Raw genomic sequence first — 24,803 nt, 5'->3', positions numbered from 1 at the left:
TATGAATTATATATGTATTTAATTATTTTATATTATAAATAAATTTGACTCCATTAAAATAAAATAAAAATAATAATTTTCTTCTTACTTAGAAAGTGACACGTACTCTTCAATATAATAGGGTCATGTTACTTAGAATATGACACGTACTCTTCAATAAAAAAATTACCAAAAAGAATTCATGCTTGCAATAAACTAAATGTGCTAACTTTTCTCGTGTATTGCAATCATGTTATAATCCACAGTAAGAAAATAAAAGATGAAGGTATGATCTACAACTTAATAAAGCTGGTCTTTTGGGTAACCCTGATTAATTTGACTTAGATTCAATGTAGAAATACAATAGATTTTGGATTTGTTATGGAGAACCGAATTGCTTCGCAAAATCAAATTACTTGAAGGATAAAAAATCCAAAGATAAAAAAAAAAACCAATTGAAAACTAGGATTTTTTTTTCTAAGAAATCGAGGAGAGGCTCCAAAATTTCTTATTTTTGTTCCCTTTTTCTCTTATTTTTGTTCACTACCTGTCATTTCAATCACCTTCTCGAGTGTCCCATACGGCAAAATTTCTTAATCTTTGTCGCCAAAATTTTCAAGTCAAATCTCACATTTTACATTTTTCATATATATTCTTACCCCAATTTCATGATTGCCAATCATGAGTTACAATCTCATCTTAATTTTAAGTTGAAGTATAATTACTCAACACCAATAATTTGTTTTAATAGTATCTATCTTTTGATAATTATTATCATTCAAAATAATTGACTTATAAATTCAGAATATACACATTTTGTTTTCCGTAGTCTTCAATGAAGAAAAGGCCTCACTTGTGGTATGACATGTTATTCTACGAATGTGTATAGTATGTACAAAATCAATGGTTCACATCCACTTAGCTTATTATTGATATTTATTGTCTTTTAAATTCTATCTATCTATTTCTCTATTAATCGTTTGCACTCATTGTATTATTTTACATATTAGAATGAGCCTCTCGAGATTTGCGTGGCTACGTGAATTCAACTGGTAATGTTTAAGGTTGGTTGGCGATCCAAAGCTAGTGGAATAATACTACGAATAAGAAATGCTTTACACCCCTAAAACAAATTATTTTATGTATATACATATTGGATGAGGAATATGTTGTATGACTATATAAAAAATATTCGATTCTATATGATTGATTGGCATTATGAAAGAGTAAGATTCGACGTCGTTTTAGCCCAATTGACATCCCATGCTAAACTACAAACAATGCGATGGGGAAGACTTGGGAGTCGATGTCGTTGAAAGATTCTACGTCGTCGCTATATAATTCACTTTAATCGCTATATAAGGCACGAGGGGGGACCCTTTCTTATCAGCATGTGATAGTTACAGTTCAAGCTCAAGTGAGTATTCTTCCTTTACATTCCTACATGATTCTTCTCCTTTTTAACCCCTATACATTAAAATCGCGTGGGAATCATTCGACGATTCGGTCTCTCTCTCCCGACGATGACATTATGCACAACCCCTTTTGCTTGCAGAAACTATCATCATAGCCAGCGTAAGCGTTGGAGGGGGCAGTGTTCTGCTGCTCGTAGCTACTGTTGCACTATGGAGAATTCTGAAAGAGAGAAGCGTGCGGAAAAGGAAGGAGAGATTCTATCAGCATAATCTAGAGTTGCTAAGAAAAGAACAATCTTCTTCTTCGGATGTAGCTCTGATCGAAAGGATGAAGATCTATGAGCTAGAGGAGTTGGAAAAGGCCACCAATCATTTCGACAAAACCCGAATCGTCGGCGGCGGAGGCCATGGCCACGTCTTTAAAGGAATCCTGTCCGACCAACGCGTGGTTGCTATTAAAAGGCCCAATATAACCAATCAAGTTGAGATTGCCCAATTCGTCAATGAAGTCTTCATTCTTTCTCAGACCAACCACAGGAATGTGGTTAAGTTCTTCGGGTGCTGCCTACAGACCCAAGTCCCCTACCTAGTCTTCGAGTTCATCTCCGGTGGTACGCTCTCCGATCATCTCCTAGGTGTCGAAGGGGTCTCGCCTCTGTCATTCGAAGAACGTTTGAGGATCGCCACAGAAGTAGCAAAAGCACTGTCCTATCTCCACACCGAAGCCTCCATAACCATTTTCCACAGAGATATCAAGTCGTCCAACATACTACTCGACGAGAGGAACACCGCCAAACTAGCGGACTTCGGTGCTTCCAGGGCTGTTTCCTTCGAGCAAACTTCGATAGCTACGGGTGTTCAAGGAACATTTGGATATCTGGATCCTGAGTACCACCAAACAGGAAGACTAACTGAGAAAAGCGATGTGTATAGCTTCGGAGTCATTCTGGCGGAGTTGCTGACCGGCAAGCTTGCCATTCCTCGCCAGGAGAACGATGTGGTGAGATATCTAGTCATGGATTTCCTAGTTGCACTCAAAGAAAATTCACTGTTTAAAGTTCTAGACCCTTTAATCCTCAAAGAGGGGAGCCGAGAAGCAGTCGAAAGGATTGCAAGGCTGGTGGAGAGGTGCCTCAAACTGAACGGTAATGACAGGCCAACGATGAGAGAGGTGGAGGATGAGCTCGAAGCCGTAAGATCCAAGAAGACGAAAGCTGATGACACCATGGTTTCAGGGAACAGAGGCGGCGCTGCATCGTCTGAAACTATTCGAAGAATGAGCAACGAGGGAGGCACGACAACATCAACCGAAGCAATCGGGACGAGTTCAACGATGCAGTACAGCGTGGAGATGGAACTCGCGTTGTTAGGTGAAATGCCACGTTGATGATATTAGTCTATTTCGAGTGCGTTGTGCTGTTTCCTTAGTTTCTGTGGTCTTCTGTCGCGTGAAGACATTTCTGTCGCAATATAATTGTACCGTGGTCTTCTTTTCCCGTCTTGTAGTGTATGAACTCCGAGATTGGGAAATGGTGTGCACTTCAATTCATACATATATATAGAGAGAATAATTTCAATTACAGTAATAATTCGTCCATATCTCAAAAATGAGTTACTTTTCGATTTTGAAATATTAAAAAATATTTATCATAAATAAATATTTTTATTTAAAACATATAAATTATTCATATATTTAATATGTCATTTTAAAATATACATAAATATAAAATCTTTCTTCATGATTATATGGTTTAAGAAAAATTTGAGCTTCGTATGTATTTCAAATCATGACGTGTTAAATTTTTTAAAAAAATTAAAATTTAAAATTATAATATACAGTAAAAAAAATAAAAATTAAAATATTTATTCCTCTAATATCCTTTTAAAAAAATTAATATTATATTTAATCCCCATGATTTTGATAACACGAATAGATATTTTGAGGAGAATAGAGGCGGAGGCTAAGTCGTGTGTGTCATTCAAATGACGTGATTGCTTATTCAAGCATAACGTTGACGTAAGAGTTTACTTAGTCAAAATTTTAGTGCACATTCCCATCTATACGTATAATACCTTTAACCGAGTTGATGTATGCATCCACCTATCAGATGAAAGGTTGACCGAGTTGTCAGTGTAGGACGTACTAGATGAAAGCTCCGCTCAAGTCATCGGTCGCTGGTCGATGCTGGTCGTCCTCCTTGAATCTTCGTCGGGTCAACGCTCAAGTCATGTCGGCACAGAACATTTTCTCTGCAAGCTCGTTAAAATTACGACCAAGTCTTTTTAGTTTCTTTTTAGCTCACGACTATATCTTTAATAGGAGCTAAACATAGTATTATATCACCATAGCTCTATCACATGTAACGGTGGTTATTATTATTAGGAAGAACATTATTTTAAAAAAAAATAAATTATAATAATATTATTGTGATTTTTAATATTTAGATAATATATTATTATAAATTTAAATTATAAAAAATTATGATAATGTATTTTCATAGTTATATCAAATAATGAGGATCATGATTGATCTCTACGTGATCTTTTAGTGTTTTAGATAAATATTTCATATTTATTATTGATTGAGAAAATTCTGTAATTTATTATGACATAACTTAGATGAATATTTTATATTTAGTATCAATTAAAAAATTATATAATTATTATATTTTATAATTTTTCTTTATGTACATAAATTCATAATCTCTATCGATATAGTTATGAATCCGTTAAATTCCTACATAAATTTCTAGTTATGATGTGTACATAAATTCGTTAAATTTCTAGTCAAAAAGTCTTTTCTTCTTTATTTTTCGATATGGTCGATAGTGCCTCTTCAACTACTCACTCATCTTGTATTTGTTGAATCTTAGATTTTGATGATAAAACCAATTGAGAGTATTTATGATTTAACGAGCGTTTAAGTGACGTCGAACTAGCTTCGATCAATGAGAGATAAATTGATTAAAGCATGAGGAATCAGACGTTGGGAAGGAGTGAACATATCAAAAGATTGGACGTCAGGCTGGGGGAATGATCGACGTATCGGCAGAAGGCTTGCCGTAAATTTGGGCATCGGGCCAAGAAGATCGGATGTTGTGAGAAGACAACATGCTGATTGGATAATACACCGAAGGAGAGGATGATACGCCGAAGGATCGAACAAAGCATCGGATGAACCAATGACATGCCAGATAACATGGATTCGCTTGTAATCGAGTATGTCTATATCGAGTTAGTTTAAAGTCTAATTGAGTTGGTTTAGAATGTAATTAAGCCAACTCAATTAGGGGCTAACTGGACCCAACTCCGAGACGGTGTCAGATAGTGATACCGTCCAGACATTATCTACGAGAGACTATCATGTGGTGGTACCGCCCAATGTCAGTACTACAGATGGGGGTACCACCCAACACAAGCGATGGTACTGCTAGTACTCGGAAGACCCGAGATATTTTTAGGCTCCAAGTTTAAATTTACTTGAGGCTTATAAATACCCCTCTCATCCTTGGTTAATATGTACAAGAATTGAGAGAAAAAAAATAGAAAAACATTGTTGTAATCTTGTGAGAACTCATCTTAAAAGCTCATAAGTATTAGTGTAGTTTAATAGATGAGTAAGTGGGGGTGTAAATGTTATCTCCTGAGCCTGCAAAAGGAGAATATAGTTGTAAAGAGATGGTAGGTCTTCGCTTATTGAAGGAAGATCGTTAGTGGATATCGGTGGCCTCGACGGAAGAGGAATCGAGAGTGGATGTAAGTTACGACGACCAAAGCACTATAAAATCTGGTTTGCATTTCTGCTTTACTATTTATATTTATTGTAAACTGTCATGCTTCCTATTTACTCTAATTGCACACTCTTACAGACGTGTTTTAAGTTAAACATATTTTTAAAATCAATTTTATTTGAAACGAAAGATTTATAAAATTGATGTTTTTACCATTGTACTCATTCACCCCCCCCAACTTAGTATTGACTCGTTTCTAACATTATTATTCTTAACTATTTTACTCTTAAAAGTACTCTTATCTTCGTTAACGTTGCCGCTCAAGCTCCTCTCAAATTTATGCTCACAAACTATTTCTCTTGGTATACTTCAATTTTATTCTCTTTGATCAATTATAGTACTGTTACTTACCCTACACATGATTAGAGAAAAAAATCTTGAAGTTATCAATCCTAAATACATATTTTGGATTCGTCAAGATCATAAGTGCTATCATTATCTCTCTCTCCTCAAATCATTTCCTACCTAATTTTTATAAAATCCTCTCTTGAAGTTTGGCTTAAGTTTATAAGAATGTATGCCAACCATTTTCTTAGTGTCAACATGCCAAATAGTCTATTTCTTTCTCAATAAAAATATATTTATTACTTTTTTTTATCATACTAAAATGTCAGAAACCAATACTATTACTACACCAATCTTCCTAATTCAAGTGATGCAATAGAGTAAGGCCAAGATGTTGACAATATATAATATTTGATATTCACTCATCCAAATATATATAGTGAATAAATTATCTTAATTTATGCATAAATTTATTTTCAACGAACAACCATTAAATGTCTTTTTCAATACTTAAAAGGGCACTATTGATTATGTTTTATTTCTCCAAAATTATTATTCTTTGTTGCTTCATACATTTTTGAATGCCAATTGGATAAGCAATTAGGATGATAAGATATCCATTAGTACTCATATCATATTTATTGATCTTAACCCAAGTTCTTGGAGTTTTAAGAAATAATATTCTATTATAAGATCTTCTATCAAGATTGAATATGGATCGATTACTTTTACAATTATCGAATTTTGTTGGATTTAATCATTGCTATATCAACTATTTGTCATATTTTTTAATCCTCTATCTATCTATTATAGTAATATTAGGGCAACAGATCTATATAATAATCATGTATTTTACTCTTGAACGAAGTATATAGTTATTGATTTTTACTTTATGCGTCACAAAGTTTAAAATTATGAGCTAGTGTCTCTCGTATCGCATCTTTTAATGAACTTATAGATGCTCTTATCGAGTTTTTATCTCGCCAATAATTTCTTCTACTTGGCCTACGATTGGTGTTTTCGATGGGAGTACTAGTGGGAGTATATTAAGAATGATATTATTGAAAAAATAAATCATGATAAGATTATTATAACCCTCTCAATATTTTAATAATATATTATCATAATTCTAAATCATAAAAATTATAATAATATATTATCATAATTTTATCAACGATCGCAATATGATATCCTATATTATGAAATAATTTCAATGAATATTTATTTTATATTTATTATTGATTGAGAAAATCATATAATATATTATAAAATAATTTAAATAAAAAAAATTATATTTATTATTGATTAAAAAAATTATATGACACAACTGATGGAACTGACTTCTATGACTCAACTGATGGACATCCGATCTTGACAAGAGCCAAGCCCATCTTACTTTGTTATCTCGGGCAATTCATTAATGAAGTCTTCGTTCTTTCTCAAACTTGCTCGTATTCAAGTTCACCTTCGGCGGTACACTCTCCGACCATCTCCTCGGTGGCGAAGGATTCTTGCCTTTGTCGTTCGAAGATCGTGTAAGAATAGCCACAGGAGTAGCAACAGCATTGTCCTATCTACACTCCGAAGCTTCCACAGCCATTTTCCACATAGAAACACCGCAAAGCTAGCAGATTTTGGTGCCTCGAGCTCCGTCTCTCTCTCGAGCAGACTTCGATTACTACTGTTCAAGGAACACTTGGATACCTGGATCCCGATCACCACGAAGCAGGAAGATTAACCCGAAAAAAGCGATGTGTGTAGCTTCGGAGTCATTCTGGCAGAGTTGCTGACAGTCCAGCTTGCCATTCCTTGTCAAAAGAACAGCATGGTGAGACATCCAGTCGCTGAAAGATAATACACTTACCTATTTTATCTTCACCGTATCAATCATCCCATGGTTGAAGGGCGATCACCCTAATTCACGAGCATGATCGGAGGACAATCAAGCTTTGCTCAATCTGTATGCAAATGTATAGCATGTACAGCTACATTCGTCGAGCAATACAACAATCCATTCACATAGTCTCTTTAAACAGTGAATTTTCTTTGAGTGCAACTAGGAAATCCATGACTAGATGTCTCACCACATCGTTCTCCTGGCGAGGAATGGCAAGCTTGCCGGTCAGCAACTCCGCCAGAATGACTCCGAAGCTATACACATCGCTTTTCTCAGTTAGTCTTCCTGTTTGGTGGTACTCAGGATCCAGGTATCCAAATGTTCCTTGAACACCCGTAGCTATCGAAGTTTGCTCGAAGGAAACAGCCCTGGAAGCACCGAAGTCCGCTAGTTTGGCGGTGTTCCTCTCGTCGAGTAGTATGTTGGACGACTTGATATCTCTGTGGAAAATGGTTATGGAGGCTTCGGTGTGGAGATAGGACAGTGCTTTTGCTACTTCTGTGGCGATCCTTAAACGGTCTTCGAATGACAGAGGCGAGACCCCTTCGACACCTAGGAGATGATCGGAGAGCGTACCACCGGAGATGAACTCGAAAACTAGGTAGGGGACTTGGGTCTGTAGGCAGCACCCGAAGAACTTAACCACATTCCTGTGGTTGGTCTGAGAAAGAATAAAGAGTTCATTGACGAATTGGGCAATCTCAACTTGATTGGTTATGTTGGGCCTTTTAATAGCAACCACACGTTGGTCGGACAGGATTCCTTTAAAGACGTGGCCATGGCCTCCGCCGCCGATGATTCGGGTTTTGTCGAAATGATTGGTGTGGCCTTTTCCAACTCCTCTAGCTCATAGATCTTCATCCTTTCGATCAGAGCGACATCCGAAGAAGAAGATTGTTCTTTTCTTAGCAACTCTAGATTCTGCTGACAGAATTTCTCCTTCCTTTTCTGGACGGTTCTCCGCTTCACCATTCTCCATAGTGCAACAGTAGCTACGAGCAGCAGAACACTGCCCCCTCCAACGCTTACACTGGCTATGATGATAGTTTCTGCAAGCAAAAGGGGTTGCGCACAACGTCATCGTCGGGAGAGAGAGAGCGGATCGTCGAATGATTCCCACGCGATTAAAAAGGAGAAGAATCATGTAGGAATGTAAAGGAAGAATACACACTTGAGTTTGAGCTTGAACTGTAACTATGACATGCCGATAAGAAAGGGTCGCCGCTCATGCCTTCGGGGCATATGCATGAGTAATTCCCAGGTAAATTGGCGCACAATCCATGGCATGGATACTTTTCTGGGTGATCGCACTCGTTGATGTCTAATCACAGAGCGGAGGTAAGCAGAAAGAAGCAGATAGGCTGGCTACATAGTGAGAGAAGAAAGAGGGAGACCTTCGCATCCGCCTTCCACGTAGGGGTTGCCGTGATAACCGCCCGAGCAATTGCAGAGATATCCGATGCCATTGGTGGCGTTGAGGCAGGAACTGTTATTGCTGCGGCATGCGTAGGAGGTCAAATTTTGCGGTGCTTCCTCGCATCCCACGTCGTCGCCTATCGACCAGTCCAGCACCATCGGAACGCGGCCGTCATTTCTGTTAAAGAAGTCAGTTCCATTGAGATCGGTGGTTCGGAAGGAGTACCAACTGCCGTCGACGAGGAAAGCAAAGCTACAGGGGTTGTCCCACGAGATCTCCTCGTGGCCGGTGGAGGAAAAGGTTATGTTGAAGAATTGAAGCCCACGGAGAATGGAGGTCTGGCAACAGCCGGCGCCGGAGCAGGAACCGTTGCTGAAAGTGGTGTTGTCGTTGCAGATAGACACGCAGCCGGTCGAATAGGACTGATCAGTGGCACCGACGAAGAGCGCGATGGTGTCGCATCCGATGGCCGTGAACTTGTTGCGGGTGTCGGAGAACGTGTAGTGCGAACCAGTAAGGTCCATTGGGATTGATACTTTGGCTGGGAAGACGGAGTCGTCGCAGTCCCAAGATATGCGCTTGTACACTCTTGCTTGCCCATTCGGAACATCCACACCGATGACTTGTATGTTGCCAGCGTAGAGTTTGGATTCGGTTACGTCGCAGGAGAGGTCGAATCCCTCCCGGTAGCAGCCAGGCTCGATGCCGAACGGGTAGGGAACGTCGATGCTACCGCATCTCCTGGTGCAGTTTTGCTCGAATGCCATTGCCGCGGTTGCCGCGAGCAGCAGCAGTAACAGCAGCAGCTTGCGGCTCATCATCATTCTCTCCTCCTCAACCTCCGTCGCCGACTTTCCGGGCCTCCTGCGAACTCCTTTAAATCGGGAAGACTACACATCTTCGTCGTTCCAATCGAGCAGAAGCAGGACAGAGACATCGTCTTGGAAGCAACGCTACATGGATTATTAATTGCGCTATTAAACATGTTCTAAAAACAAAATTGGAACATCAGCGCATCTGCCTCGTTGAAACCGAAGCCAAGGAGGAACCTTTGACATCGCATAGGACGAGAATGATGCTTTGTGTTGCGGTGTGCAACTGTTTAAGCCGTGGCCTCGGGGCCGACGCGGCTTGGTTCGGGGGTCCGAACGTGGGAGATCTCGGGCGACGTCCCTCGGGGCCTCCCGGCGGTCGAGCACGGTGGTTCGAGTCGGGCGGTCGGGTTGGGAGGAAGCTCCATCGCAGCGCCGGGAAGAGGCGGCACTGTCTCGCACCTGCACACAGGTCGGGCTGGGAGCTCGGCCCGACCCCTCTGACGATCAAGTTAGCGATGCGGAGAATGTTTTGGAGTGAGAGATGCCTCCATACAAGTGTTGTGTGTGAGTTTGTCCTCGTAGGGGTTGTGCGTATTCTCTCATTTCCCCTGTTCGTTTAGAACTCTGGGGTATTTATAGATGAGTTTGATGATACATGATGTGGTTGCCTGCAGGAGGCAGGCTAGTACCTCTCGTAGTGTCTGACATTGCCACTGGGGTTGCGTGGAGAACCGGGCTGCCGAAGGCTATGGGCATGCCTCGGTCGACGTGCTCCTTTGCCTCGGTCGAGCGCATGGAGTCAAATGCTAAGGCTGTTGGCTGAGAGCTGGTGACGTTGGCGCATATCAAGTCAGCATTAATGCTTGCTTCCTCGGGCAGTGCGTCCACCTGGCATGGCTGACGTCGTGGCGCGTCACGTCGCCATTTTTACCCTTATCACTTTGAGTGGTGATGCATATGTGCTTGATACTGTCGCCACCTTACCGTTGGAATAATATATTAATTAAATATTCTTATATATATATATAATATACATATGTATATATATAATATATATATATAATATACATATATATATATATATATATTATATGGTTGAAGTAAAGCTGGTAGATTAAGGTTGAATCCATAATACAGTTGACAAAACAATATGAGGGAAAAAAAAAGCCTAATTTTCGAGCTAAATTGATTCGATGCGGTTAGGTGGTGCTCGCGACGCAAATAAGTCGGATTCGGATTCGGATTCGGATTTGTCGCGATTACTAAATGACGGCTTCTCCTCAGGATATGTTATTATGGTATCCGTCGTCTTCAAGCAGCCTTCCGAGTGCAAGAGCCCCTCCAAACCCTAAAGTCCCAATTCCTCTTCGAGACATGGCGGCGGTAGCGGCCGTGACCCCGACCGTCTACGTCTGGCCCACGCTTCACCCCACCAGCCATAGGAGCGCCGCATTGATTCCGTCGGCTCCGCTCCGTTCGTCCTTCGCTAGGTAATCCCGCGAAACCCTCCGCAAGAATTTTTGCCCCCCTTGTTATCCGACGCTTCTCTGTGCGATTAATTGATGTTATTGCGATGTCCCGTTCGAAGTTTCAGTTACTGAATTTGGTATGTTTTCTACCAAATGATTCTTGAGCTTCTTGGATTCTTTTTTAGCTTCCTGGGATGTGATTCTTTGGCGTTAATTGATGGCTGGCAGGTTATTTAGAAAGCCATCGAGTAAATTTCGGATAGTATGTATGGCTTCGTCCGCTGCCGGGAGCCCATATGATAGTGGCGATGAAAATCCATATGGGGTAACGCACATTCTCTGGATCTGACATTTCAAGCAAGGGGACTGTTTGTAATGGTTTCTTGGCGTTTTGGCTAGTAGGTTCTTGGTGTTAGTTCGATAGAAGGGTTTGATATGGTGAAGGCGGCATATACAAGAAAGCGTAAGGATGCAGAGCGTAGGGGAGATGAAGCATACCTTGCCAAAGTAGGTTAAGGTTATGGACAACTAGTTTAATTTTTATTGCAAAAACAAGAAACTTTTAGCCTGCTGACCTGCATCTGATTGCTTTTAGTCATTTTCTTACTGTACATTGGGCTGTTTAATTTTACTGGTAATTATAGGTTTCTCTTTCATGTTTCAGCTAGAGAAGGCATATGACAGAATCATGATGTCACAGCTGCAGAGTAGGAAGAAAGGTTTGACATTTGGGTCTTTTAAGGTCGTACTCCGTTATAATGCCTCTTCATTTTTCTCCCTGCAACAATTTTAGAAGCAACTACTAATAATATGGTAGCATTTCTTTAACTGCAATGATTTTTCGTAAGTGCGTTATTACTTGATATGTATTGTCAACATCCTTCTGTATCATAGTCTAAAACCATTGCCATAATTCTGCTGACTTAGAATTTGCTTCATGTTCAATGATTTAGTTTTATCAATATGTTACTTTTATCAATATGAGGAGGCTATGATAATGCCATATTCTGCTAATTTGTCGATGCTGATGATTTGTTTATGGGCTTGAATGTAGATATGGTTACATGACACTATGGTAAGATATCCAATTCTGTGGGAACAATGTAAAGTAGCAAATTTTGGTTGAACCTAGTGTTGCGTGATTTTGGATGTCTCTGTGACATCTTGAATTCAGCTTGTAGAACATGTTGAGAATATCTTGCACATTGTTTGACGAGAGTTCTCGTTGTGCACTAAATTACATTATGTATGTGTTGCAAATTGCATTATTTTAATATATTTATTTTCTAGTTGTGGTATTTAAATAAATATTTTAGTAAAATTACCAATGGATGCATGATTTTGTGTGTCCAATTTCTTTTCTGATTTGGTGATTTCTTGGCTGAATTTTTGCAGCAAACTTATTTTGATTTTGTTTCATCCATATTGTTTTAGTTGGTATCTTTACCTTAAATTCATATGTATTGGTACTTGATTCATAATTCAGGTGTCAAAGGATATCAAGTATGCAGATAAACAGCCAATAGTACCATGGGGACCAAGGTACTCGTCTGGATGGTGCATAATAATGGGTTTATGTTTTTGATTTAGTGCTATACTGTTGTACTAGAATAACCATTTAGGTATGCAAATGCAAGGATCATTATGTTGACCAGCACGAGATATAAAATACCATGTTGGGAAGGTATATTGCTAAATAGGAAAACTCCTTGTAAGGGAAAACTCTTAGTTTTGTCTGATGAGCGTAATGAATACTTTTTGAGAAGTTAGGAAGTTAAGGAACATTGGGTCCCTGGTTTTGAAAAAGACGTCAAGATTTGTAAGGTCACTGTCAGTTGCAATCTTTTCACTGTCTTCTAACATTAATCTGAATTATGGTCATAATGGATGCTGAATTTATACATGACAGGCATACTATACTGATGTTTAAATGGTTCAAACTTGGAAGGACATATGCTGACTCATACAAGTATTTGGTAGGTCAAAATTGGTGACACTGGGGTGATGTGGGGTGTGCAGTACTACTTGAAATGTTTTAATACTATCCCTAGGGAAGACAGAGTAGCATCATAAGGATTTGAGCCTCTATCTTGTGTTGTTGAGCAGGGAAGGCTTATCTGGCAAATGTTCCTTTTCTCTTTTCCTCTTTTTTTTTTGCCTTTTTTTTTTCATCCGAGTGGGTATGTGATAAAGATGAGATTTGATCAGGGCCTTGCAATGAATTGACCATCTTTATCAGCTAAGCAAACTGGCACCTTCTTGAAAATGTGGGTATGTGGGTAAGGAAAGGGTAATTTGGTGAAGGTGGGTTTCAAACCATAACATTGCTAATTCTTACAAATGATGTTAGTGGGGTATGAGCTATAATTTTATGGATATTATCCAGATGTCATTAGATATCAGATATTACATTTAAATTTATTCTGAACTAGTAGTAATGACTAAATTGATAAATAACAGACTATTAATGGTTCTTTTACTTGTATATTTCCAACTTGCTGATGCATAATTGACATCCTCTGACGTAGAATATCACTAGCTAATCTGTATTTTTTTTGTATTAGTGTACAATGGCATACCATCCTTGTAGTATTTCTTTTGTTTGATTACCAGAGGAACACTTTTAATGTTTGATGATTTTCATATCTAGTCTGCTTCTATCTCATTGTAGGTATTCCAAGTCTAGTGTGAAGGATATGCGCATTAATATGGCTATATCTGCAGTCTTTGTAAGATCCAAGTTTTTTCTTGAAGTTGATTTCTTTTGAATAGTTTGTTGTTGTGTCCTTGGAATACAAGATTGATGTTTCCATGATAAGTGCAAACTAGTATTTTTTTAATCTATTATAGACATATCCATCCATAAGAGAGCAGGTGGGCTGGTCAACATTTCATTCTTTTCATATTACAATATATTTATACAAGCCATCAAGCCATCAATAAAAAGCAGTGAGAACAGTGAACCTGTTCAAAAGTCTATAAAGACATAATTATGATAGAATGTCATTTGTCAGACATCATAATTTTTCTAATACTTGTTTAGTGCATTTGACGCTCCCCTACAAGTTTGTCCAACCATTTTGGTCTTCTTTCCATTACAACTTACCTGCAATAACAGCATCAAAACTGAAAAGCAACAGTAACCAATTCATGTGTTGCTGTCAACGAAGAACTTGACCGAGTGCATCAGTTTTACGATTATGTTATTTTCTTTTAATATTTTATTTGTTTAATTTTTAAAGGCATGATTAGAAATTTCATTTTTTGAAATTTAAATTTGAATACAGAAATTTGAATTTAAATAATTGGATCGATTATACCAGGGTTTAAGTGAGTGGTAACAAGATTTAGATCATGGGTTCACTTAAGTTTTTAGGGAACATTTATAGATGAAAAAAGGAATGTTGCATTCTCTTTCATTATCTGGTTGAATGTTTTAGACAAAGGAGATAGCAGGGTGTACCTAATGGAGAGAAGAGAGGAGATACATCATTGAGGAGAAAAGAGGTAGGATGCTCCATCTTCCTTCCATGCTTTCTCATGGTTCTGTATGATATGTTTTTTCTTTTTCAAATCGTAGTTTGGCATGAATTTTCTAAACCATATATGATTATAGAAAGTGTATATTTCTTGGTTTTGTTTATTACAATTATTGAGTCTTTCATAATAGCCTCCAAGTCCAAGAAAACTCGTGATCTCAGAACTAACAGATTATTGGATTACCTTTTTTTATTTCACCACAGCTTTCATTTTCTGAGGATTTATATAAATGCTTGCACAGTCGAGAATCATAACTTGACCAAAATCTACATTCGTTTAACTTTGTATGAAGTTTTTCTGTCACAACATTGCTGATGTTCTACCTGGCTTTTGAAGTATACTACTATGTCAGTGATGAAGATGATCACAGGCTTGCCTATATACTGGTGTAAGGCTCTCTTTTTTAGTTATTTTTATTTTTTGCCCTTTTGATTTTGCAGAGTCTCTGGGTACTGATCCAACAGAATGCGGAATGGAAGCCGTTGCAGTTTTTAGCTTTCATTTTTTTCTATCGAATATTTGAGAAGCTAAAAGCATTTGAGCCTGCAGTATCACCTACTCTAGATGTAAGTCATACTTATGTGGTCTGTCTTAATGAGGAACAACTGATGTTGAGTTCTCAAGCTATCAGTATCTTGAGTGTGTTTTGTTAGTTAATAATCATTGATCAGTGCACAATCAGTGAAAGCTGCTTCTATAGTTTATATATAGTCACTCTAGAGGCCCATACAACTTGCTAATGATTTTTTTTTTAAATCTTCTCTAGAAACTTCTTCATGCAATAATTATTTGACGTGGAACATTTTGATTTTTCTTTCTGTTTTGGTTACATTTGCCAAATTTAACATTAAGATCTATATGCTAGAGCAACTCATTCAAAGTAAAGAGGTGTATAAGAAACCTATTTAAAGTCAGTCATGTACTTGCTCTGGGTTTCAGGAATATGGTGAAGATGAAGGCAAGGGACTACGCATGGGAAAGAGGATACTTCGTTCCCTTGCATTGGTTTTCGGATGTATTGCTGTTTCATCCTTGGTATGCATATTAAGAAAAAATAGATTCCTTACAAGTGTTTTTTCTCTTAAATACTTGTCTGGGTTTCATCCATTTCTTATTCTTTGGCTGCTCAATACTGTCACAGGGCTACACTGGACTCCTCAACCTCATTGAGTTTTTAGGCCGTGCCATTCCTTTGTTTCTTTACAATAACCAGGTATTGCTCTATACCATCTTTCTAGTGCGGTCATCAATTAGTGGAGTATATAGTGCACGGATAGAACTTGCTAGCAACATCTTGGTACCAAATTGAGCTCGAGCCTACTTTTGTAATGTCTTAATGGATCATGAACACAATACTACCAAGTATTATGATGAGTATGATTTCATCCAATTATTGAGTAGATTGGTTCTGCTGGAGTCATTCATATAGGGTATTAACTAATGCATCTATTAGTTAATAATAGGCTCATCATTGGTGCATCCCCTTATAGTGGGTCGGTGGTATATTGCATCATTGTAGTGGTTTTGGATTCGTTTTTGAAGGACAAGAACAGGGAATAATAGGCGCCTAGCTGGATTTTCTGTACAAATGTTTTGTTCCACTTCAACTCTTATAGAAAAAGCAGTGCTAGTGTCTGAGATTTAAAAGATATGGTTGGCGACAATGATTTGCATTATTACCAGTTTAATATTTTATTCTATACCCATGCTACACTATTTGATACAACTGTTCCAATTCTTCCCATATACAAGGTTTTTCTTCTCCATTAATGTAACTTTGTACAATCTGAGGTGGAAAACTTTCTAGTTCTTAGTGTTTGCTTGATCATAACGCATGCTAAAAATGTGTAGATGGTTCATCTTCATCCTCGATTATCGTGCATGTTGTTTGGCCTTCTGATGCCATGCGCCTGACAACTCCTATACATTTGTAATTGGCAGGAGCTGCTTGTTACCCTGGCGACATCAATAACCCTCTACATCATGGCTTCCTACTACCGATGATTAGGCTTGCAGGGTCTCTGCTATTTTTGTATCTCAAGAGGTACTCCAGGATTCATGCAAAACACATGGAGGTTGCCACAGCACACCAGTTTTGGTTAAAGCCAATAAGAAGTGGATGCCAAGCCTTGTATATATATATATATATGTTCAATTTTACAAGGGGTTATATGTGTGCGCTTGGGTGCTTGACATGTAGTTTGCATTAGTACTCCTTGCAGCTTCGATATTTAAGCCGGCGTTTCGTATTTGTGGTTCATTTCGTTTTCGTTAAGTACTTTGAGGAAACTTATGGAGGAGGGATGTCATGAAAGGTGCAGTATTTATTCTCTTCTGTGTCTTGCATATGTGATTCAACAATCAACCTGGGAATGAAGAGTCTGAAAGGTATAGATATATGTATGCTCCATAGTTGACAGTTGGACATTGTTGAACAGAACACATTTTATTACACGTCCTTGTTCAAGCGATTCATGATGTAGTAGTATGTTTATCATACTTTACCTGCGAAAAAATAAAATGCTTAGTGGATCAAATGCTCGCAGACAGAGAGAGACCTTAAATAATCGCTAATCATATCAACAGGAGAAACATGGTTTGAATCATAGTTTATTTCAGTATGTTTATCGTTTTTGTGGTCTGCAACCCATTTTGTTGAAAGTTTCATTTATTTTTCAGTTTTATTTTATTTTATTGCTAAATAAATTTCATGCTCGTGTTTTCCTCCTTAAATTTGGTGAATTATGTGAATTTGATTTCAAGTCCTTATTCATTTCTTCATCAGAATCCCCTAAAAGAATAAATATATGTTACATTATAACTCATTTGATCTTTTTTTTTATTGTCAGATATATACTATTGTAGAATGATTTTTATATGTTTTTAAAAATTTCCTCTGACGGAGAGGATTTGGGTTTTGTTGGTCGAACTTTTCTTTATATTTAGCGATAAAGTATACGTACAGAAAATAACGGTTGGAAATCCCGAGAAAGAACTTTGGATCACCGGAAGCGTGATTTGAGCGGATGGTGGGATATCGAGAGGCCGGCTCGTTTGATTCTGGGGTTTCTCGTGGAAAAGTGGCGGCTTTTTTTAGGATTTGGTGATCTCTGGAGCACAGAAGCCTCTTCCCTGAGAGGATTGCTGCAGACGAAGCGCAAGGTGTTGATGTAGGTAATTCGAGTGCTAAATGAGCCTCTTGATCCGTGGGTGTGAGGTGAGATTTTCTTCTTTTCCTTCTTGTTTTACCGTAGGTTCTCGAATCTAATTCGTTTTTTCATCATTTGTTCTTCGTCTATGATCCGAGGAGAACAAGAACCTCCTGGCTCTTGTGCGAGACGGCATGGGATGATCTCCTTGAGGTTTTGTTCGGAAGATTTACGATTCTGCAGCTTTCATGCCATTCTTGCTCAATGAGTCAGCGGTGCTGAGAGTAATCAAATCAGTTGAAATGGCTCATCTATATTATTTTTATTTTTCATTTTTTTTCCAGATTAAACTTCCGAGTTCTTGTTTTCCTTCTTAATTTTAGCGGATTATATAGTAAGTTTCAAGTCTTTCTTGAAGTTATTTTCTGAATCCTCCAAGAAGATAAATAATAGTGTACGATTTTCTTACATTTGAAAGTTGAAATTTGTTCTTTTTTTCCCCCCTTCTCTTGGTGACTTTAAATTTGATTCTTGTGCTCAGGTGGGGTTTTTCTTATTTCATCCTTCATCTATCTTTTGTTCCTTAATTTTCTTGCTTTGAATAAAAGCATGAAGTAGTTACAGTAAAGTTCTTGGTGCTGCGAAGGAAAACGACAATTTTTAGTGTATAAGAGCATCCGGTTATGATGACAAGAACAGTCATGAATCCAACCAAGGTTCTGCAAAGCTACCATGCTCAGCACAGGCATGCGCGTGAACGCTTTTGATTCTAACCCAGGACATCAGGCCTATAAGGACATCAGGCATGGTGAGGATCATGACGAAGGAAGCTGCACATTGTTCATGGGGGCACTATGGTTTATAAAGACACCCGCACCTAGGTCATCCCTTGGAACAATCTCTGCAGATATATGCTAGAAAAATGTGGCACCTTGACCAAGAGAACTATGCCCCGGGGAACTATCAAGAAACTATTTTAATGGATTATTCACAAGTTATCAGATTGATGCAGCAATTACTATCCTGAAGGAGCACTCTACTTCCCAACTAAACTGAGTGTATGCCATGTTAGTAGCTTCCTCTCGGTTTCTCTTTAATATATATGACTTTTAACTTGTTTTGATAGTCCGTTTCTGTGCCATTTACCCTTATTCCATCATTTTGGGACTTGCACTTTTCACTGGTAACCATGTATTGACATGATTACATCTTTATAAAATTTACTAGGTACAACTCAGCCTTGCTTACACTTCTCTCTCTTTCCCACTTCTGTTCTGCAATCCCAACATACTCTGCAGTGTAATTGAGTATGCCCTTTGTAAGTTCTAACTATGCAGCACTTGATTTTTATATACTTAACTTTGTCTTGTGAGATGTAATCTTTCAAGCTTTCCTAGGTATAGTGGGTGTTTGTGCTGCGTTATGCATGCAATGAAAGCTGTTGATATATGCCACTAACCCTATTATATTATTTCTTCTGTCATCTGCAGCTATTCCATTCTCCTCTTGCATTGCATATGAGATGCCTCCTGATTCTTGTTGTCGCAGGCATTTGTGTGTTATCTTTTCAATTCAGTTTAAGATATAGGTTTCCATGTGTGTATAGATATAGTGAAGGAAACAATGTGGTAGGCACTTATTTTCTTATTATTAGCTTTTACACACAGAATTTTGGTTTGATTTGTTTTCAATTTATATGGATCTCATAATGCAAAGCTTTCATCAGAGTAGATCCTACCATCAGAATGTGGATAGTTTTGAAGTGTTTTATTCCCCTTCAAAGTAAAAAAGATTCTGGTATTAGCTAATTTTAACATGTTGCTGAATTATAAATATGCTCCTCACCTGTAATTACTTATTTACTGCTATGAAATTGAAATGCCATGCATCTCTTCAGAAGTTATATTTTTCGTACATGTTATTTCAACAGTGTAAATGGGAAGCAACAGAAAACAGAATAAATAGAAATAATCTTATTTTTGAGTTATATAATTTTTTATATTATAAATATTGTTACGACCTAATGATCTAAGTTTGGTTCATGGAAAAAAAATTTCTTCTTATGTCATATGGTTGCATCTATTGAGTCTCTCTAGAGTGCATATTGCATGAGCCTCATGCATTGAAGATATTTGTGGTATATGTATAATGAAAAGAAACATCCTTAGGTGTACATAGTTGTACTAAATTTTTAATAATGACAGGTTTATACATATTTCTGTGTTTATCTGCCTTCTTAATATCTCACACTTATACCTTCCTTATTTGCTAGATTGAACTAACAAATTTTGCATCTATCTTAAGCAGCATTATGCAACCTTCATAGAAATGATTTCAGTAATCTATTTATGTACTCTTGTACGAACTGTTTATAATCTAAGGTAGAAAGGTTCAGGCGACTTTTGTTTGTTATGGAAGATGGGAAGTTCCTTTCTTCTTTCTCTGTGACATGACTTTTCTTAATGAGCTTGGCATCGTGGTTTGTTTTTAGTAATGACTGGTTCCCTGACACTAAGTTCCAAGATGCAGACCCACTTCTAATAAACTAGATTACTAATGAATTGGAGAGGAGTACTTAATACATTATTTGTATTTATCGTCTTATGTGGCTGCATTTTATGGTTTAGCTCATTAGCTAGTTGTGTATATTGTCCACAACCATCAAATTCATCAAAATTAATGCATGTTTGTAATTTTCAGTTGCTATTAGCTTTTAAAGCTGTATCTTTGTTGTTTTTTTTTCCAAATCTACCCCTGGGTGGTGTTTTTATCATCTAAAGTGCAAGGAGTATATTAGTTCTTTGTTCTTTGACCTTTCAATATGAATTAACCCTCTTTCGGTTTTTTCATATTTGTACCAAACAATAGATTCCCATTTCAGATTTTATTGGGGTACCGAATAATCGATTCCTGTTCCAGATTTTATTTGGTTGTTCATGACAGTCCATTCAGGTGTCCTTTTAGTAATATGGACAGTAAAACATACAGCCATGTCATCTTCTATACAAATACAACTCTCAGTAGTTCTTTTCTTGAAATAGTTAAATGTACAATCTAGTCATCCTATGGTTCTACTGCCTTGTGTGTGTGTTCTTCTACCTGCAGCATAAACAAAACTATTAATAGGACAAACTGAAGGCTCACCTTGAGAAACTTCTGCTACAGATGTTAACCATGACCTACAAGTTTCTGATGTAGATTTTTTAGGGCTAGAGTGCAAAATTTTTTACATTTTTATTAAAGACCATCTTTGTTGTGGTGGTAGTACATTTTTTTAAAGTACTCATATAGGGTAGTGGACGTTATGGACAACTTTGTCTAGATTGCATAACTGGTGTGGTCTCCTTTGATTGTTAAGTTAGATTCCCATGGTCTTAAAAAGAGAAGTTGCAGATTAGAGGGTGAAAGGGGATAGTGAATAAATGTCAACTGTGAGAGTTTAAAGCTTATCTGTAACACATCTGATTAGTCCCACATTAAAAGTGGGCAGGATTAAGATTGACTTATAAGGGTCTGATGAGTGTACTACTATCAACTTCAGCTTAAGCATTTTGGTCAGTGGTTTAGACCAAACGAAGTTGATAGGCTAGTTAGCCCATCAGGCTCGGGTCGTGACATTTGGTATCAGAGCCGACCTAGCATTTGGGCATGGTGAGGGGGCTCGAGTAGGAAAGGACTACCCGTAGACGGAGTCAGAGGACTTGTCACGGTGTCGAGCCACCACTGGGCTACGCCTCACATGCACAATGTTAGAGTTTGATCTGGGTTATGTTGGGGCTTGACGAGGACGTCAAGCCTTTGAGTGGGGGTGATTGTAACACCCCTGATTAGTCTCACATCGAAAGTGGGCAGGATTAAGATTGACTTATAAGGGTCTGATGAGTGTACTACTATCAACTTTAGCTTAAGCATTTTGGTCAGTGGTTTAGACCAAACGAAGTTGATAGGCTAGTTAGCCCATCAGGCTCGGGTCATGACAGTTGTAGTTAATGGGTTGGCATGGGCAAATTAGTTCACATGCTAGCTTGTCGGCCAACTTGCCAGTGAGTTTTGCTTTTTCACTGGTGCTGGACTTTTCTTACTTTTCCCATAACAAAACTTTCTTGATGATCTGGACACCATATATGGTTGGAGGTTATAGGATATACAGATCAAAATGGTACATTCTAGACAAGATCTGTGACTCATCGCAAACTTCTTACTCCTGTTATGGTTCATTTATATAAAGTAAATTACTATTTTACGAATGTAGATTTATAAAACAGTCCTCTATATGAAATGAATTTCGGAAGAGTTGATTTTCACTAGAAGTGGAGATCCTGATATGAGGAATTTTCATTGCATTTATAATTTTTTTTAATCTTTTCGGTATGTGATTTCAAAAATAGGGTTTCTACTCCACATCAATATCAGATAATAAACATTAATTTCCTTATGGATTGTAATATTATGAGATTTGACATCAGTAGACAGCCAAATTAGAAATGATAATTGAAATCCTCACTCCCATGATTCTGTGCTATCACTTCTGTGATTCAATTAAACAACTTCAGTCTTGACAATGCAGTTTGGACCTTTTGCTACTACTACATTAGCAAGGGGACCATCTTAATATTTTGCATGTGACTGACTTGATGGGAAACAAATCATTGTATGATTAGCTGCCTTTCCAAGAATGATGACAACCTTTTTATGGTAGAAAATTGTTGTCATGTATTTATCTTCTAGATGAATATTGCTTCTATAGAAAATTGCCTTTTCTACCTTTTTTTTTTTTATATTACATCTATGACTGCTGAGATGGTAGTCCCTCCTAACTGTCAACTGACTCAGTTCTACTTGATCCCTTCTTGCCTAAATTTGTCTGATTTAGGACAGCTTAGAGGTTGATATTCAGGTCAAAATCCAGGGTGCAAGGCTTTTTTCGATTATATATATAACCTTGTAATGTTTTATCAGTCTCGTTACTCTTTTTCTGATTGCTATTCTGGGAGTTCTGATAAAGGTGGTTGAAATAAATGGGTATGGTATAATCCTTAAAGTGCAGAAATTTTTATTTGCTGATTAGGTTGGTGTAAATCATGTTTCTAGATATGCAATCATCCAATTCAATGACTTGGTTGTCACTAGTTCTTTAGATAGTACAAACCATTTGTCATTTGGCATCACATAGTTTTGAGATTTCCTTACATAGTAAATCCATTTTGCAAGTCTAGTTTTGACATTTTATTTACATTAGTAAATCCATTTTGCAAGAAAGATCTAAATAAGAAGTTTAGACAGGCATAGATGCAAGATTATCATAAAATAACAACACCAGTAAAATTTAGGTAGAGTACATCAACAAGATTTATAATGCTTGCAGTCTACTAGTACTTAAGAAAACAGAGAGTTAACCGCAGCCCAATAGACGTTTCTTGACAGTTTGAACCTTCTGATGAAAACTATCTTTATGAAACATTTATTACCGATAATTTGTTTGGTGAAAAATTTAGGAATCGACCTTGATGTTATTGCTTGCTTAGGTGACATCAAACGATGTTGAGCATTCTATATCTTTATGCTGGAGTGCTTGGTTTTGTGAATGATTCATCTCCATTACGGATCACATAAGTGTTAAAATTGGTTGATTATTCGGAAATTTTAAAGAAACAAGAATGAAAAATGAAAGATGATAGCTAAAAAGTTCAAGAGTTATTGATGGAAGGCTACTGAACTGCCGTTATGGTACTAAACAAATTTTAATTTGGTTTTGGAACCATTCTCAGGTGCATGTTACACTTTATTTAAAAAATATATATGCTTCTCAAGGAATAGTGTCTAGCTTGGTTCTTTCATGTACTTGACACGTGCGCTCCGTTTTAATGATATTTTTTTAGTTTGATCATGGTACATCAACAAGAGCTAGATACAATTCTATACTGATGTTGTTTTAATGTAGTAATACTTTTCTTTTCTCAGTTCCAAATATCTGCCTTTTTGGGTGTTTCAATGGTTCTTCACAGTTCTCATGACAGTGTTAATACTTTCTGAGCAAGATCCTCGTCCAGGACTCTGGAATTGCCAGAGTAATTCCCTCTTTATGAGTTCTTTTGCATCATAATCTCAATATTTGAGAACTTTGAGGCATGGAAGTGTACTAAACCCTGCTTTTCTCTAAAAAAAAAGGATGTTCATCAAGGAAAACTGGGCTTGTTGAGGCATGGAAGTGTACCAAACCCTGCTTTTCTCTATAAAAAAGATGTTCATCGAGGAAAACTGGGCTTGTTCACCTCTGATGCCTCGCTGCCTACCATTTTATACGGGAGGCGAGTTGACAAAATGTTCCTTCTGTTTTCTCCAAAAGGCATTAAGAGCTTGTCGTCCGTCATTAGAATCGTAGACTTAGGTGCAGAGCTTGTACTTTCTTAAACTTCTTTGTATCTCAAAGCTATCAGAAGTTTCACATTCTTCATTGGGTCCTGATTTAATAATGACTAATGCTAGATCTTTCTTGCTTGTTACATTCTGAAATATTCTGAGATGTATGTGGAAATCAATGAGAAAGGAAGAGGAGGGTTGTGAAAGAGGCATCTTTGCAGGATAAAGAGAGAAACAGAAACATTGGTCAGAATAAATTAATTGTATGATTGTTTTCCTAGTACTATGGGATTACTAATTCTTCACCTTGGTTTTGTTACCAGATTTAAAAATGACTACTTCGTTGGAAGCAGAACCTGCAAGCCTCCTGCAAGATTTTGGGGTGGAAAAGAGATGTCTGCTGTCATCAGGAATGAGCAGGCCTGCAGATAAACCCTAAGCAAGATGGTTCAAATGGCTCACAAAACCCAAGTAAGGCAATTCTATAGTGCCAATTATGCATGTGCTAGCTGTCTGTACAATACACCATAAGTTCTTGATTGTCTATATGAGCAAGTTGCTGTATGGTTCAATCTTTTTTGGTGGCAATTCCCAAGTCAATTCATTCTTGATTGTCTAAACCCAAGATTCATATGTTATTGCTGATCCATATCCCATGTAATTGCTCAGTAGAGTTTATGTTGGGG

General features: G+C 37.6%; 2 protein-coding genes, 1 long non-coding RNA gene and 1 pseudogene across 4 annotated transcripts; 3 read left to right on the top strand and 1 right to left on the bottom strand.

Moving 5' to 3' along the window:
• The first annotated feature begins 1,581 nt into the window (after positions 1-1,581).
• Positions 1,582-2,976, top strand: LOC135627380 (putative wall-associated receptor kinase-like 16). Its single transcript, XM_065133463.1, has one exon. It carries the CDS (start codon positions 1,723-1,725, stop codon positions 2,779-2,781), a length of 1,059 nt encoding a protein of 352 aa, XP_064989535.1. The 5' UTR covers positions 1,582-1,722; the 3' UTR covers positions 2,782-2,976.
• A 3,830-nt stretch (positions 2,977-6,806) lies between these two features.
• Positions 6,807-9,993, bottom strand: LOC135627382 (wall-associated receptor kinase 2-like; annotated as a pseudogene).
• An 893-nt stretch (positions 9,994-10,886) lies between these two features.
• On the top strand, positions 10,887-17,083 carry LOC103972161 (protein CHLOROPLAST J-LIKE DOMAIN 1, chloroplastic). Its single transcript, XM_009386379.3, has 10 exons — positions 10,887-11,089; positions 11,297-11,393; positions 11,471-11,575; positions 11,733-11,810; positions 12,555-12,610; positions 13,740-13,797; positions 15,049-15,174; positions 15,548-15,643; positions 15,750-15,821; positions 16,550-17,083. Exons 1-10 carry the CDS (start codon positions 10,887-10,889, stop codon positions 16,610-16,612), a joined length of 954 nt encoding a protein of 317 aa, XP_009384654.2. The 3' UTR covers positions 16,613-17,083.
• A 513-nt stretch (positions 17,084-17,596) lies between these two features.
• Positions 17,597-24,689, top strand: LOC108951673 (uncharacterized). 2 transcript variants are annotated; one of them, XR_010492635.1, is made up of 3 exons: positions 17,597-18,824; positions 23,719-24,363; positions 24,441-24,689. It is a non-coding gene; the product is annotated as an uncharacterized LOC108951673 (long non-coding RNA). The 2 variants fall into 2 exon arrangements; XR_010492634.1 differs by having other exon boundaries at positions 17,597-24,363.
• Positions 24,690-24,803: the final 114 nt, after the last annotated feature.

This window comes from Musa acuminata, chromosome BXJ2-11, assembly GCF_036884655.1.
Source record: "Musa acuminata AAA Group cultivar baxijiao chromosome BXJ2-11, Cavendish_Baxijiao_AAA, whole genome shotgun sequence".
NCBI lineage: Eukaryota > Viridiplantae > Streptophyta > Magnoliopsida > Zingiberales > Musaceae > Musa > Musa acuminata.
The sequence above is the reverse complement of the archived record's forward strand: the minus strand, read 5'-3'. Positions and strand labels throughout refer to the sequence as shown.

Bases quoted from the DNA above. Each gene is read 5' to 3' on its own strand.
- LOC103972161 (XM_009386379.3), top strand. From the start codon at position 10,887: ATGTTATTATGGTATCCGTCGTCTTCAAGCAGCCTTCCGAGTGCAAGA. The intron at 11,394-11,470 runs GTAACGCACATT...TTTGGCTAGTAG, and splicing joins GCGATGAAAATCCATATGGG to GTTCTTGGTGTTAGTTCGAT. The intron at 15,175-15,547 runs GTAAGTCATACT...TCTGGGTTTCAG, and splicing joins CAGTATCACCTACTCTAGAT to GAATATGGTGAAGATGAAGG.
- LOC135627380 (XM_065133463.1), top strand. From the start codon at position 1,723: ATGAAGATCTATGAGCTAGAGGAGTTGGAAAAGGCCACCAATCATTTC.